This window comes from Odocoileus virginianus, chromosome 17 (genome assembly GCF_023699985.2).
Source record: "Odocoileus virginianus isolate 20LAN1187 ecotype Illinois chromosome 17, Ovbor_1.2, whole genome shotgun sequence".
NCBI lineage: Eukaryota > Metazoa > Chordata > Mammalia > Artiodactyla > Cervidae > Odocoileus > Odocoileus virginianus.
In genome coordinates this window covers 29,048,785-29,064,524 of record NC_069690.1, presented here as the reverse complement: position 1 = coordinate 29,064,524, position 15,740 = coordinate 29,048,785, and the positions used below count along the sequence as shown (strand labels likewise).

The 15,740-nt window shown below is 43.3% G+C and overlaps 1 protein-coding gene across 6 annotated transcripts in view; it reads right to left on the bottom strand.

Moving 5' to 3' along the window:
• The window catches only part of DNAH9 (dynein axonemal heavy chain 9), a 281,176-nt gene that overhangs the window by 88,635 nt on the left and 176,801 nt on the right, over positions 1–15,740 (bottom strand). For all 6 annotated transcript variants that reach the window (XM_070479111.1, XM_070479112.1, XM_070479113.1 and 3 more), the window contains 3 exons: positions 12,497–12,639; positions 11,291–11,452; positions 10,912–11,145 (listed from right to left, as the gene is read on the bottom strand). In XM_070479111.1, coding sequence (XP_070335212.1) covers positions 10,912–11,145; positions 11,291–11,452; positions 12,497–12,639 — 539 coding nt within the window. The remainder of the gene's footprint in view (positions 1–10,911; positions 11,146–11,290; positions 11,453–12,496; positions 12,640–15,740) is intronic.

Here is a 15,740-nt window from a genome sequence, read left to right as displayed (position 1 = left end):
ACATGTCAAACAGATTCAAATGCTTTATGCTGCAAAAATAAAACGGGGGCTTAGACGTTGCTGATAATTCCCTTTTCATGGCAGATCAAAGGAAAAGAAAATGAAGGCAGAAGAAAAAAAGAATGCGCTTTAATTTTCTGTATTCATAGAAATCGGAGACTTTGCTTAACCTCAGATGGAGGCCTGCTCCCTAGAATGGGTCTTGTATTCTCGTGTTGGAAGGTTAATCCCTTTCCATCTCCCGTTGTTCAGCTGCAGAGTAATTTCTACAAGGACAAAGATGCAATTGTAAATCAAAATGATTGAACCACATAATCACTCCAGTCAGCAAACACACCAGTAACTTTGTGTTCCTTTCCAAATCTTGGGAGATTTGAGAAAATTGAAGTGGGTTTTTTTTGTTATTGTTGTTATTGTTGTTTATGGATTGCAGATTTGCCCTATGGCCTCAGGCCCCGGGTAAATAATCACCAGTGCTGTGGATGGAAGCTCGATAACTCTTAAGCTGTGACATGGAGTGACACAAGGGGCCAGCCAGGCAGAAGTAGGCTGTGACTGCTCACACAGCCGCATCCAACTCTTTGCAACCCCATGGACTGTGGCCCACCAGGCTCCTCTGTCCGTGGGGTTTCCCAGGCAAGAATACTGGAGTGGGTGGCCATTTCCTACTCCAGGGGATCCTCCTGATCCAGGGATTGAACCCATGTCTCCTGCATCTCCTGCATTGGCAGGCAGGTTCTTTGCCACTGAACCACCCGGGAAGGAATCAGAAGTAGGCTACAGACAAGGCAGAACCCAGGATCATTTTGTGGCTCTTCTTCAGTAGAACAGGACATTGAGATAAGTGACTTAAACATTTTCCCTTCCCTTTCCCCCTTATTCAAAGCATTCAGGCTACACTCTGGGTTTCTTGTCACATAGACACTCCCACACTTGGATAGGAAGATTAAGAGGGGAGGTGCTACCAACACTGATGAGACCCTCTCCCCACAAGTACCGACCATATATGCTGACTCTGGGAGGTGGGGGGGATGCTGGCTGAGTCCAGTGAGGGTAAGATGGTGGTGGAAGACCCTCCCTTCTTCAAGGTCCAGGCACAATGATGTTCAGAGAGAGGACCTTCTCCCCAGAGCTCCAGAAGATAGAGAAGGAATCTAGAATAATCAGTCACAAATAACACTCCATCAAAAGTTGGAGGCCTAGAGATAGCTTCCTTCTTGACTCAGAATCCATGGAGTCTCCAAACACTTTCTTTTTTTTATTATTAAAAAGAAAATTTAATGGTTTATATAACTTAATTCTGGGGCTATACTGGCTTCATCCTAGAACACAAATGACATCATGTCTCTCAACTCTGTTCTACTTTAAAGTGAATACATTTCTAGTCAGTGACTCCCATCAGGATGGCAAGATAATGGCCAAGAACTTGAGATTATACCCTCATACCTCCAACCACAGAAAGTAAAGGAAGAAAAGGATCTTAGAATTAGTATCAGTATGCCTGAGTCAATCACTTGAGGTCATGGGTCCATACCTGAAAGAGACTCAAGACCAAATGTCTCTGAGACCCTATGCCTACGTTACAAATCCAATCCAAGAGCCAGGGATAAAGTCAAAACCTGCAACAATTTCTGATACTAATTTGAACTTCAAGCAGGCTTTCCTCTTAGATACAGATATTTTCCGTCTAGAGTAGACATCTGTTAGGTTTGCCTGCCTAACAATAATAATAATATAACAACTAATAATAATATAAAAACTATGTTCTGGTAACACAACTTGGTTTTCTTTTGGAGACCTCTCCTTTGCAAGCCCTTGTATTTTGGGTGGGGCCAACTTTGATGGTTGTCATGGATCCTGGCTCGGCCAATGAGAGGGTCCACGCTATAGATTGGCTCAATATGGGCAAACCAAAGCCCCAAAAAGCTCTCTCAGAGCCAACCCAGGAACTCGGCTGAAAATACTGGAAAAGAAAGAAAGAAAGGACTTCCCTGACAGTCCAGTGGTTAAGAATCCACCTTCCAATGCAGGGGACAAGGGGTCCCTGGTCAGGAAACTAAGACCCCACATGCCTCTGAGAAACTAAGCCAGCCCATCACAAATAGAGAAGCCTGACAGCTGCGGCAAACACCCAGAGCAGACAAAAAACACAATAAATAAGGAGCAACGCAGACAGAATACTTGTCTGAGGTTTCAGAGCCATGGGGGTTGCCTGCCTGAACAAGGACATCTAGTGAGTATCTAACTCCAGCCCTATCCGTGTTAAACCCTATCCCTCACTTTTCAGGGATATGAATTCATCCACTCCTTTATATTTTGCTTTGTCTAATCAACTTCAGTTGGATTTTGGTTAGTTGCCATCAAAAGGGTTCTGATAAACTTCTGATGCAATCTCAAAGTTATCTTTCCTATTCTCCCTCCCCCTACCCCTGCACTTTCCACTTTTTCACTTTTTTTTTCTTTTCATTGGGTGAATTTGAGTTAGTTTTCTTTTTCACTTGCAAACAAAAACGTCTTGACAAATATATCATCATAAATTTTAACTGTCAACTCCAGGTGACTTGAGGTTATTTTAAACCCCAGGATAAAAAGAATTTAAAAGTTTCCAAGTTATACATATATATGTATTCATTCTCCCCCAAACTTCCCTCTCATCCAGGCTGCCACATAACATTGAGCAGAGTTCCCTGTGCTATACAGTAGGTCCTTGTAGGTTATTCATTTTAAATATAGCTGTGCGTACATGACCATCCGAAACTCCCTAACTATCCTTTGCCCCTATCCTTCATGCTGGCAACTGAGTCTCTTTACTGTTCCTCTGAAACTATCACACATTTTAATCAGGTATACTCTAATATAAAATAAAAAATTAAATAAAATATTAACAAAAATAAAGGTTTCCAGGTTGATAGATTTGTGGATCAAATCCAACAGTCCCTTTTTCTCATGATCACACCTGAGTTAAACACAGAATTGAAGTTGATTGTGAGAGAAGTGAGACCCCAGTCAAGGTGGGGGCTCTGATTGTGTCAAGACAGGGAACTGACTGCCCTCCAAAGACTGAGTTTTTAACATGAGATGACCAACTCAACCTGAAATGCAAGGTTAAGAGGTTTCTACTGTTAAAGGAAAAAAGATGGATCCAGGGCCAAGTTAAATTCAGCTACTGAAAAAGAAAGTTATATTCTGACTAGCTGAGTCAAAGCTTGAAATTGTAAGTCTAAAGTCTGTTTACCTTTAGGTTACCACATAATTGTTAATTATTGTCATTACTACTACTTCTAATACTGCTTGTTGCTGTTGAGTCATTAAGTTGTGTCTGACTCTTTGCAACCGCATGGACTGTAGTTCACCATGTTCCTCTGTCCAAGGGGCTTTGCAGGCATGAATACTGGAATTGGTTACAATTTCCTTCTCCAGGGGATCTTCCTGACCCAGGGGTTGAACTGTCTCCTACAGTGGCAGGGGGGTTCTTTCCATTGAGCCACCTGGGAAAGTTAGTTAGTTAGGTCGCTCAGTCGTGTCCAACTCTTTGCGACCCTGTGGACTGTAGCCCACCAAGCTCCTCCATCCATGGGATTTTCCCAGGCAAGAATACTGGAGTGGGTTGCCATTTCCTTCTCCAGGGGATCTTCCCGACCCAGGAATCAAACCCGGGTCTCCTGCATTGCAGGCAGATGCTTTAACCTCTGAGCCACCAGGGAAGCCCTGGGAAGTAACTGCTAAATAAATCTGGAATCTGAGCCCAAGCTGTGAGATCCATTTAGCTTACTCCTACCAGATTATGTGCATCAAAAGCTGTAATCAAGCAGAAGATACTATAGAATATATTAATAATTCAAGTCATCATTCTTTTACCAAGATTATGGTGATATATACTTCAGTGCTTTTCTATCAAAGGAATAGTTCCAGATGAAGGGTTTATATCAGAGTTAGGTACCTCAGATCATTCCATTCAAAAGACCCATTCTCCATCCCCTCTTTGAGCTTGTAGCTGATTTTTGAACCTGTTCATTCATTTGCCTATCTATCAACCTATCGTCTACCTAGCTATTCATTTGTAGATCACCTACTATGTGCCAATAAATCTTGATTTCTACCCTTGAAGGACTAATAGCAGAATTTCACTATGTATGCAAGAGAAGAAACATAATGTAAGAATGAATTCATGACAGTGTAAATCAATCATACTCCAATTTTTTAAAAAAGGATGAATAATTCAAGGAACATAGAGAAGGGAATGTACACTGCTCAGAGCTTAGAGAGGGCTTGTGGGCAGGGGGTAGGAAATTTTTTTAGGTCCTGACAGTGATAAGTTGACAAGGTAGGGACATATGTGAAGACGTGGAGATGTGAACAAGCTGTGGAGAGAGAGAGAACTATTTGGGGAGAACTTCAAATAGTACTGTTGGACTTCAGGGTGCAGTGTGATCAAAAAGAGAAAGAAGAGAATGGAGCTATATGCAATTTTAAAAGTTCTGGAAAAGTTTAGAGAATCTGAATGGCAATGTCTAAGATCATTAAGGCTTACTCAAGTGAATACTCAGACTTGAGGTTTGAACAAAGATCACGTCTGTTGCATACATCGTGAAATACTGCTATTAGTCCTTCTAAGAGCAGGAGACAGGTTGGTCTGAAGGTGTGCTGTCTAGTTTGGCAGCCACCAGCCACACGTGGTTAATAAGCACTTAAAATGTACTTTAAAATGTAGCATCCTACTTGGTCTCCCTGCTTGGTCTCCCTGATTGTATTCTGGCAGCATTCCAGGCAGAAAGCATTTAAAACATGGCTTGTCTCAACTGAGATGCCCTGTAAGTATAATTATATACATGAGCTTTTAAAGCCTTATAGAAAAAAAGGGAAAATATTTTATGGGCAACTTTTTTAAACAACATTTTTCTTACACTGATTACATGTTAAAATGACAATATTTTGAATATACTGGGTTAAATAAAATGCTATTAAATTATGTGATGACTTATATACTATTAAAGTATACGATTAAAATAAAATCCACTTCTTTTATACTTTTTTTGATGCAGCTACTAGAAAATTTAAATTTGGACTTTTTTGGGGGGTTGTATTGCACAGCTTGTGGGATCTTAATTCCCCAACCAGGAATTGAACCCTGGGCCCACAACAGTGAAGGCACTGAGTCTTAACCACTGGACCATCAGGGAATTCCCTAGAAAATTTAGATTTGTGGCTCTGACTTGCAGGCTATTTCTATTGGGTAGTGCTGAAAGAATATAGAGTGCTGCCAGAATACAGTCAGGGAGACTAGGTAGAATGCTATTACTTCATTAAACAAATATTTATGGAGTGCCTGCTCCATCCAGGCACTGTTTTAGGTGCTTGGAATACATCAGCAAACAAAACAGACAAGGATCCCTTTTCTTATAGAGCTTGAATCCAACAGGTGGAGATAGACAGCAAAAAAAATAAACATAAGTAAATTATATAATATGTCATTGCTGTTGTTTAGTCACTAAGCTGTGTCCGACTCTTTGTGACCCCATGGACTGCAGCCTGCCAGGCTCCTCTTTCCATAATTTCCCAGGCAAGAATCCTGCCATTTCCTTCTCCAAGGGATCTTTCTGACTCAGGGATCAAATCTGTGTCTCCTGCACTGGCAGGCAGATTCTTTGCCACTGAGCTACCAGGGAAGCCCACATAACATGTTTGCTGTTGTTTAGTCGCTAAGTTATGTCTGTTTCTTTTGCGACCCCGTGGACTGTAACCCAGCAGGCTTCTCTGTCCATGGGATTCCCCAGGCAAGATACTGGAGTGGGTTGCCACTTGGATATATCCTGTGGGAGAGAGATACAGGAGAGCAGAATAAGGGGCTCAGGAATGGTGTGGGGGCTGCAATTTTAAATGAGTCATAGGGTAGGACCCCTTGAGAAGGCGGCGCTGAAATAAAGGATTGAAGCAGATGAGAGAGGAAGTCACGGGGATGTTACAGGGAAGAGCATTCCAGGGCGCGGACTAGCCAGTGCAACGGCCTGGGGTGTCTGAGGAGAGAACAGAGACGCAGCGAGGTTCAGGGGGGCATGCCTGGGGACGGGGCAGTAGGAGATGAGATCTCAGGGTTGGGGAGGAGACTCGGTGTAATGAGGAAAATAGGGGCCATTTCAGGGTGCGGAGCAAAAAAGTGACATATCTATGCTTTAAACTGATGGCTCTGGGACTTCCCTGGTTGTCCAGTGGTTGAGAATCTGTCTGCTAATGCAGGTGACACGGGTTCGATCCCTGGTCTGGGAAGATTCCACATGCCGCTAAGCCAAGGCACCACAGCTAATGAGCCTGTGTTCTGGAGCCTGGGAGCTGCAACTACTGAGCCTGCAGGCCCTGGAGCCCGTGATCCACAACAGGAGAAGACACCACAATGAGAAGCCAAAGCACCCAGCTAGAGAGTAGCCCCTCCCCACTTAAACTAGAGAAAGCGCGCATGCAGCAATGAAGACCCAGTGCAGCCAAAAATAAACAAGCAAATACATAAACTGATCACTGTGGCTGCTCAGTTGATGACAGACTATTTGAGGGAAGCAGACAAACTAGTGAAAGGGTATTGGGGCTACCCGGGAGAAAAGGTATCAGTGGCTCAGATCAGGGTGGTAGCAAGAGGTGCAAGGCAATGGCATTCTGGGCATCTTTTCAGCTGGAGCCAACGGTGATTTTCTGATGCCCCGGGTGCGGGTAGAGAGAGAAAATGAGATGTGAGCAGAGTCAGGGGTGACTTTGAAGATTTTGGTTGAGGCGAGAGGATGTGGGTGAAGTGGGCTTGGGGTGGGGAAGAGACTTGAAGGTTCAGTTTATTGAAATAATCCAGGTAAGAAGTGTCTAAATAGGGGACAGTGAGAGGCGTGCCTCTGAAAGGTACTTGGAAAACCTGTAGAAGCTGTTAAGGCTTAAATATGAGCAGTGAGGGAAGAGGAGGTTTATAAAATTACACTGCAGTTTCTGGGCAAGGTAACTGGGTAGATAGACATATTATTCATTGGAGTAGAGAAAATAGAAGGAGAAGAAAAAACATGGAAGGACACAGGAGGACTCTCCACTGATGGCAGGCAGAGAGAGCTGGATTCACCTAATGGTATCATCAGGGTTCTTCATATTAAAGAGATTGCTTAAAGCAGGAACACAGATTGTCTTTATTGTCTGCTCAGACACCCAGGGTTGGTACAAGATAGAACACTGGGTGCTGCTCTGTGGATGTTCCGTTGATGGTTCCCCAGCAATGATCCTTAGAGTATACTAAGAAATTCCCAGAGGAGAGATGGGCATTCTGCAGAACAGGGGTGAGTGGGGATACAGGATGTTCTGAGGGCACTGTAGGCGGGGTGGGGGAGACGGGAAGAGGAAGAGATGAGAGACGGCAAAATAAATCTGGTAGTACTGCATTCTGGGAGTCTGTCTTACTCTTGTTTTCTAGAGGCTCCGAGATGGAGATAATAAGAAAGTGACTAGGGTGAGAAGACACTACCTTTCTGCAACAAAGGTATGCCCAAGTAAGCTGCTGGGGATACTGTGTACCTCAAGCTGCTTTGAACTGTAGCTCTAAGAAGGAGTTTTGGTTACAAGAACACTAGTAGAAAGAGAGTAGCATTGCAGATAATTGTCACACTTGCCATTTGTTGACAAACATTGAGTTTGAATAGATCTCATCATGCCTGGAGGTAAACAAAGGGGTAAGAAGGTCTTTACATAATTACAGAACAAGAGAAGGAATAGCCTCCAGAAGACTAAGAGGAACAATGTAACTAAAAAACAACCCATGACTGGATTTAGAGAAGACATCAAGAAAGCTGTTTGGCATCATCAGTAGAATGATTCCTGTGATATACGGTTGCAGAAAAATAGGCTGAAATACAAAAGCAATGTGAGAAAGGGAAAAGGATGAGATGAGGAAGATCTGTGGGGATACTGAAAATGTAATAGCATAATTAAAATCTTCACTGGAGGCGTAAGAAACAGAAGCAATATTGCCCACAATTAGATCAGTATCATTGAGGATAAACTTCCTAGAATATAGAGGAAAAGGCCAAAGGGAAGGAAAGCAATGAGGGAGAAGACAATAGACATGAAGCGCAAAGAACCCATCCAGCTCATCACTGCTCCTGCAGGAAAGGCCCAACCAGATGAGCAAAATCATCACAGGAGGAAGATTTCCTGAGCAGAAAAATCCTATATGTGTAGATTGCAAGGGTTGACTGCATTCCACTGAATAAACTGCAATCCTTTAGATATATTACGTATATGAATTGAGAAGGTGAATTGGAGGTTGTCCCTGTTCCTCAGTGGTTAGGAGTCCACCTGAAAATGCAGGGGATACAGGTTTGATCCCTGGTCCAGGAAGATCTCACAGAGAAGCCACTGCAACGAGAAGCCCGTGCATCACAACTAGAGAAAGCCTGTGCACAGCAACAAAGACCCAGTGCAACCAAAAATAAATACATAAATAAGTACAAATTTTAAAAATAAAAATGTTTAAAGTTAAAAAAATATTTAAGAAAAGAAAAAAAAAGTGGAGAAAAAGGACAAGTCAGGAGGAAGTTCAACAGAGCTATTTCGAAGGCAGAGTTCTAAAAAAAATGACAGTAAATGAAAGGCTCAGAAATCTGCAGAAACATGCCATGCTCAAGAATTAAACTGATTACAATGCTAGTTTAATTGTGCAAATGCATGGAATTCCACCACCTTAATGAGAGGCCAGGTCTGCTGCTGGTAAACAGAGCACCAAGGGGGGCCATAGAGAGACCAGCAATATCTGATGGGCATGAGCAGGGCAGAAGAGGTGCCAGAGTCCCCAGTTCTCCAAAGGTAAATTAACTGAAATGGACTTGTTCCATTCGGAAGAGGAAGTAGAATAATAAAACAAGGACAGGATGACAGGGGCCTTCTTCTGAGGTATAACCATTTAGGACCATAGAGTAAAATGCATGACAAGGGACAGGGTTTGTGTAAGAAATTTGGTTCCAAAGTCTCTTTGATCGATAACATCATAAGATGCAAGAAATGAAAGAAAATCGGTCTAACCCTGCAACCATTGCTCCCAGCCATTCAACTCTTTGGATTTTGAAGATGAAGAGACTGTGGGTAGGAGAGGAAAAGAAAGTAGAGGAAAAGGAAGATGTGATAAAGAAAAAAAGGGAATATTTCCAGGGATTTTGGTATCCGTGAGAGGGAACCTCCTAAACTGAAGCTGAGGGTGTGCACTTCCACCAAGAGCAGGCTCAGTCCGGGCTCATGGTGAGGCAGGAAAGACAGGACCAGGCATTTAGGCAGAGTCAATATCACCTGGAGAAGACTCTTGAGAGTCCCTTGGGCTGCAAGGAGATCAAATCAGTCAATCCTAAAGGAAATCAACCCTGAATACTCATTGGAAGGACTGATGCTGAAGCTCCAGCACTTTGGCGACATGATGTGAAGAACCAGCTCATTGGAAAAGACCCTGATGCTGGGAAAGATTGAGGGCAGGAGGAGAAGGAGGCGGCAGAGGATGAGATGGTTGGATGCCATCACTGACTCAATGGACATGACTCTGAGCAAATTCCAGGAGATAGTGAAGGACAGGGAAGCCTGGTGTGCTGCGGTCCATGGGGTCGCAAAGAGTCGGGCACATGCTACCAACTGAACAAAAACGTCACCTCTTTGTTTTGCTTTTAATGAGGCCATGATACTTGCAGGAATGGCATCTAAGACAGAAACCTTATAACATCTGAGCAAGCAAATGGATTGTGAAAACTGTGGAACAGATGCAAATAAAAATGCAGGCCAGGAGTAAAGAAGCAGGCATGGAGGATGGACTTGTGGACACAGTGCGGGAAGGAGAGTCTGGGATGAACAGAGAGAGCAGCACTGATGTGTATACACTCCCATGCATAAAACAGATCGCTAGTGGGAAGCTGCTGTCTAGCACAGGGGGCTCAGTTCGATGCTCTGTGACAATCTGAGGGCTGGGATGGGGGGGTGGAGTGGGAGGGAAGTTCAAGAAGGAGGAGATATGTGTATACATATAGCTGATTCACATCATTGTACAGCAGGAACTCACACAACATTGTAAAGCAATTATATTCCAATAAAAACACAGACAGGTTGCTGATGACCCTGTAAGACCTTTTATGTGTGATGCTGGACTAGTATGTAGAGCTGAAGGGAAAGCATCTCTTTGAATAGTGACTTCAGGAGATGAATGGACAGGACCATGGTAGCTGATGCCACCTGGTGCAATCCAGGCCACTCCTCGACCTTCCCCCAGTGACCCTCCAGCCCTAATCAGAAAGACCCCACGTAGTCAAAGGGCTAAAAATAAAATAAAAGGGGATCAACAAACCCTGCGGTGTTCCCCTCACTCTGAGCCTGCCTGAACTCTTCTCTGAGTGTGTGACTTCTGCTTCTGCCCTGAACAAACTGCTTCTTTGTTCTCTTTGCTCCTCGGTGTGTGTATGTGTTTTGCCTTTGCATTCCTTGACCAGATTCTTTTGGATGAGTTGAACAAGAGTTTGGGGCTTCCCAGGTGGGGCTAGTGGTAAAGAACCCACTTGCCAATGCAGGAGACATAAGAGACACAGGTTCGATCCCTGGGTCAAGAAGATCCCCTGGAGGAGGGCATGGCAACCCACTCCAGTGTTCTTGCCTGGAGAATCCCATGGACAGAGGAGCCTGGCGGGCTACAGTCCACAGGGTTGCAAAGAGTCAGACAGGACTGAAGAGACTTAGCACACAGCACAGAAGAAGAGCTTGGACTTCTGATAAAGCTTTTTGGGCTCCACAGGCACTGTGTGGGGCCTCTGGAGATCCGTGCTTCGTCTTCAGTGCGTGACTGTGGTCTCCATCCTCTGGGAAGGGGCTGCCCTTCCCTCCCTCCTAGCCCGTCGTGGACAGGAGGACTGGAAGGACGCTGCTTACCTGCGCAGAGGTGCTGTGGAGCTTCAGCAATCCGTTCTCTAGCCGCTCCATCTTGGAGCGGAGCTCCCCCCCGTTCCTGCGCAGCAGGCTCTGGTACAGCCTGATGAACTCCAGGAACGATTTGGGCGTTGTGTAGTTGTAGCGCTGCTCGTTGCTCAGATAGGACTGGGAGGTGAGGTTGACACTTGTGTGGACGAAAGCCATGAACTCGCTAATTGATGGCTTGACTGTGGTCTAGAATCAAATGGTGGGAAATAAAGAGGTCGTCTGGCCATGCCGATGGCAGGTGACTGCCCACTTGGCTCAACAGGCCGGACGGGGGACTCCTCGCTCCCTGAGGCGGAGGGGAGCATGAGGGGTGTCTCCTCTGCCCTCTCACCTCAATGCCTTCCGTGTTCTGCAGGAAGCGGAGGCTGACGGACTCCAGAGCCTGCTTCGGCCACTCGTGGAACCAGTCAATGGCCGTGCAGTTCACGATGGCGGGGAACTTCCTGCTGCGGACCCTCAGCTTGGTCCCCACCGGGGAGAAGCAGAGAGTCACCTGAGAAGGCAGAAAGGTGGGGAGAACCCAGAAGGTACTTAGAGAGAGATTCATACAGCCTTGGAGTCTTTATTTCCCAGGACATTGGGAGGCATATCAACAGAAACAATATCTGTAAACTCTTAGCCAGCCTTTCTAGCCAAGGGATTAGGAACGTTGGGACTCAGCAATCCCCATTCCTGGGCACATAAGCTGAGCAAACCGTAATTGAAAAAGACACATGCACTCCAATATTCACTGAAGCAATATTTATAATAGCCAGGACATGGAAGCAACCTAGACATCCATCAACAGATGAATGGATAAAGAAGATGTGGTACACATATACAATGGGATGTTGCTCAGCCATAAAAAAGGAAATGGAGTCATTTGTAGTGATGTGGATGGACCGACTAGAGTCTGTCATACAGAGTGAAGTAAGTCAGAAAGAGAAAAACAAACATTGTGTATTAAAGTGCATATGTGGAATCTAGAACAATGGCACTGATGAGCCTGTTTGCTGGGCAGGAAGAGAAATATAGACATAGAGAACGGACACGGGGATCCAGCAGGGGAAGGAGGGGAGGGGACGGAATGGGAGAGTAGCGCTGACATACATCCACTACCATGCATAAAATGGACAGCTAGTGGGAAGCTGCTATATAGCACAGGGAGCTCAGGTCTCTGCTCTGTGACGACCCCGAGAGGGCTGGGATGGCGGGTGGAGTGGGAGGGAAGTTCAAGAAGGAGGAGGTGTATGTAAGCATACAGTTGATTCACTTCATTGTACAGCAGGAACTAGCAGAACACTGTAAAGCAATTACACTCCAATTTAAAATTCTTTAGAAAAAAGGAATGCTGGCACTGCAGGAGGCAGGCTACTGCCCTTGAAGCAGCAGGTGAGAAGAGCATCCTCACACAGGTGCTCGGGATCAGAAGGGAACCTCGCCCCCACCCCACCCCGAGCTCCCAAGGCGGCCAACAAGGACGGCTGTGTCCAACATGTCCTCAGAGGCTCCTGGGAGTCACCTCTTTTCCTGTGCACCCCGAGCAGCCACCTCGCACCTTCAGCTGCCGTCGGACTCGCTCTATGAAAAACTTCCAGCAGTTTTCTCTGTTGTCAACCAGACCTTGGCTCTTGACCTCATTTCTCACGTTGCTTATGATGTTTTCGACCTCATCGTCAGAGTAGAGATCTGGGATCTCTCCTAGCAAGAGTTGGAGCACAGATGCCTAATTATTATTATTATTTTTTACCAGGTTGGCTAAGTTCTGAAAATTAGATAAACTAGTGTTATTATCGAGGCAGTATATAATGGACAAATTTTTTTAAAGAATTTTTAAAGAATTTAAAATATTTTTTTAATTTTAAAGAATTAAAAATTTAAAAATTTTAAATTTAAAGAATTAAAATTTTTTTTTTAAATTTTTTAAAGAATTTAATCTGAACTTAATATATAAAGATAAATATATGATGGTCAATCAGAAAAGCAATTAGAATTTTCAATTAGGATTTCAGTCAATTAGAAATGTTTATCTTTGAAATGCAAGGATGCTTAAATATTAGAAAAATCTGTGAGAATAATTTACTGCATTAATGGATTAAAGAAGTAAAATAATACGATCATCAAAAAAGTTGTACACAATTTCCAAAAACTTAGTTTGTTAGCAAACTATAAATTAACCAGATCATAGGTATCCATAGCAGAACCAAAGCAAACATCACATCTGTCTACTAGTGAAATGCTAAAATATTCTCTTTTGAATCAAGAACAAGACAAGGAGGACTTTTCTGGTAGTCCAGTGATTAAGACTCTGTGATTGCAAAACAGGGGGCCCAGGCTTGATCCCTGGCCAGAGAACAAGATTCCACACGCCATTCAGTGCCAGAAATAAACAAATAAATTCTCACTATAGTCCTATAAAGTAGATAGTTTAAAAAAAGAGAAAACAAGACAAGCATGACTGCTATTCATGTTTTCTAATCAATATTATACAGAGGTCCTAGGTTTTGTCTTCTTGGACTCCAAAATCACTGCAGATGGGGACTGCAGCCATGAAATTAAAAGTCGCTTGTGTCTTGGAAGAAAAGCTATGACAAACCTAGATAGGATATTAAAAAACAGAGACCTTACTTTGCCCACAAAGGTCCGTATAGTCAAGGCTATGGTTTTTCCAGTAGTCATCTCTGAATGTGAGAGTTGGACCATAAAGAAGGCTGAATGCTGAAGGATTGATGCTTTTGAACTGTGGTGTTGGAGAAGACTCTTGAGAGTCCCTTGGACTGGAAGGAGATCCAGCCAGTCCATCCTAAAGGAAATCAATCCTGAATATTCATTGGAAGGACTGATGCTGAAGCTGAAACTCCAATACTTTGGCTACCTGAAGTGAAGAGCCAACTCATTAGAAAAGACCCTGATGCTGGGAAAGATTGAGCGCAAGAGGAGAATGGGGAGATAGAGGATGAGATGGATGGATGGCATCAAGGATTCAAGGGACATGAGTTTGACATAGTGAAGGACAGGAAGCCTGGCATGCTGTAGTCCCTGGGATCACAAAGAGTAAGACACGACTGAGCAACTGAACATCAAAGGCTAAAAGTCAAGGAAAACAAATAAACTGTACACAGATAATTAAGGAAACAATAAAACTATTATCATCAAAATCTAAGTTTCCATATAGAAAATTGTAGAAAATATACACATAACAGAACTCATTAGTGTGTTAAACAAAAGCTTGCTGGATACAAAATCAACATTGGAAATAGACGACACTTCTGTGCTTTAGCATATAAAAAAGTTATTTTAAAAGTTACTTTAGAATACCAACAACAATCATAAGACAGGCAATAATAAATAAATAAGATATGCAAAATCTTGATGTGAAAACTGTAACATACTACTAAAGGGCATAAATAAAACCCCAAAACAACTGTTGTGTTCATGAGTGGATGACTCAGTATTACCAATATCATAAGGATGCAGTTCCAAAATAAATAAATGGGTTTCTTTTACAATCTTGACAATCATATTCTAAAATTTATGTGGAAGAGCAAAGGGTAAAGAGTGGCAAAGATAATTGTGAAAAACAGGATGGAGGGATTTATTTGTTCTATCAGGAATTGTTTCCTTATAAAGCTATGTTAGGGCTTCCCTGGTGACTCAGCAGTAAAGACTGCCTGCAACGCAGGAGACTCAGGTTTGACCCCTGGGTTGGGAAGATCCCCTGGAGGAGGGCATGGCAACCCACTCTAGAACTACTCCCTAGAGAGTCCCATGGACAGAGAAGCCTGGCAGGCTGCAGTTCATGGGGTCGTAGAGTCAGACACGACTGAAGCAGCAGCAAAGTAATGTTAGTTAAAAACGTGAAATTGATTCTTGGGTAAATAAATAGAACTGTAAGTGAAACACTTAGAAATGGACCCAGATGTAAACAGGAAATTCATATTCAAAACCAGTATGCTGAAAAGAGATGAGCAGATCAATAAGCATGTTAGCATAACTCAATACTAATAACAAAAAATAAAATTAGAATACTGTGCAAAAATACAGGCTGGGTGGATTAAAGACATGAATATGAAACAGTAGTATTTTAAAGATGAAACACAAAAGATTATTTTTATGGTGTTGGCTAGGATGCGATTTCTGAAACAGTACATAAAGCATGAAACATAAAAAGACTGTCTTGCAACATTTAAAACTAAATCAGCATGACAAAAGTCAGAAGCAGACTTCGAAAAGATATTTACCAACTACATAATGAACAAAGGTATCCAGAAAATACAGAGAACTCCCACAAATCCATGAGAAAAAGAAAGACCCAAAAAGCACAATACATAAAAAGGCAAGGAACAAGATGCATGGCCAATAGACACTTGAAAAGATGCCCAATGTCACAAGTGAGAAGTGAAAGGACGAGACCGAGATTCTATTTCACACTCCCTGGCAAAAACTGGTGTGTCAGAAGAACCAACTTTTCGTGAGGTTGGGAAGAAACAGGTATCTGTGTGGAAAGTAAATTTATACAACGACGCTGGAAGGCAACTCGCAATTTTTTTTTTTCCTCAGCCTCGCCTCAGGGCATGTAGGATCCTAGTTCCCCATTGTTGCTGTTATTTAATTGCTAAATCCCTTCAGACTCTGCAACCCCACGGACTGTAGCCCACAAGGCTCCTTAGTCCATGGGATTTCCCAGGCAAGAATACTGGAGTGGGATTTCCATTTCCTTCTCCAGGGGATCTTCCCAGACCAGGGATCGAACCCGTGTCTTTTAGCGTCTCCTGCATTGGCAGGGGAAAAGGGGATTCTTT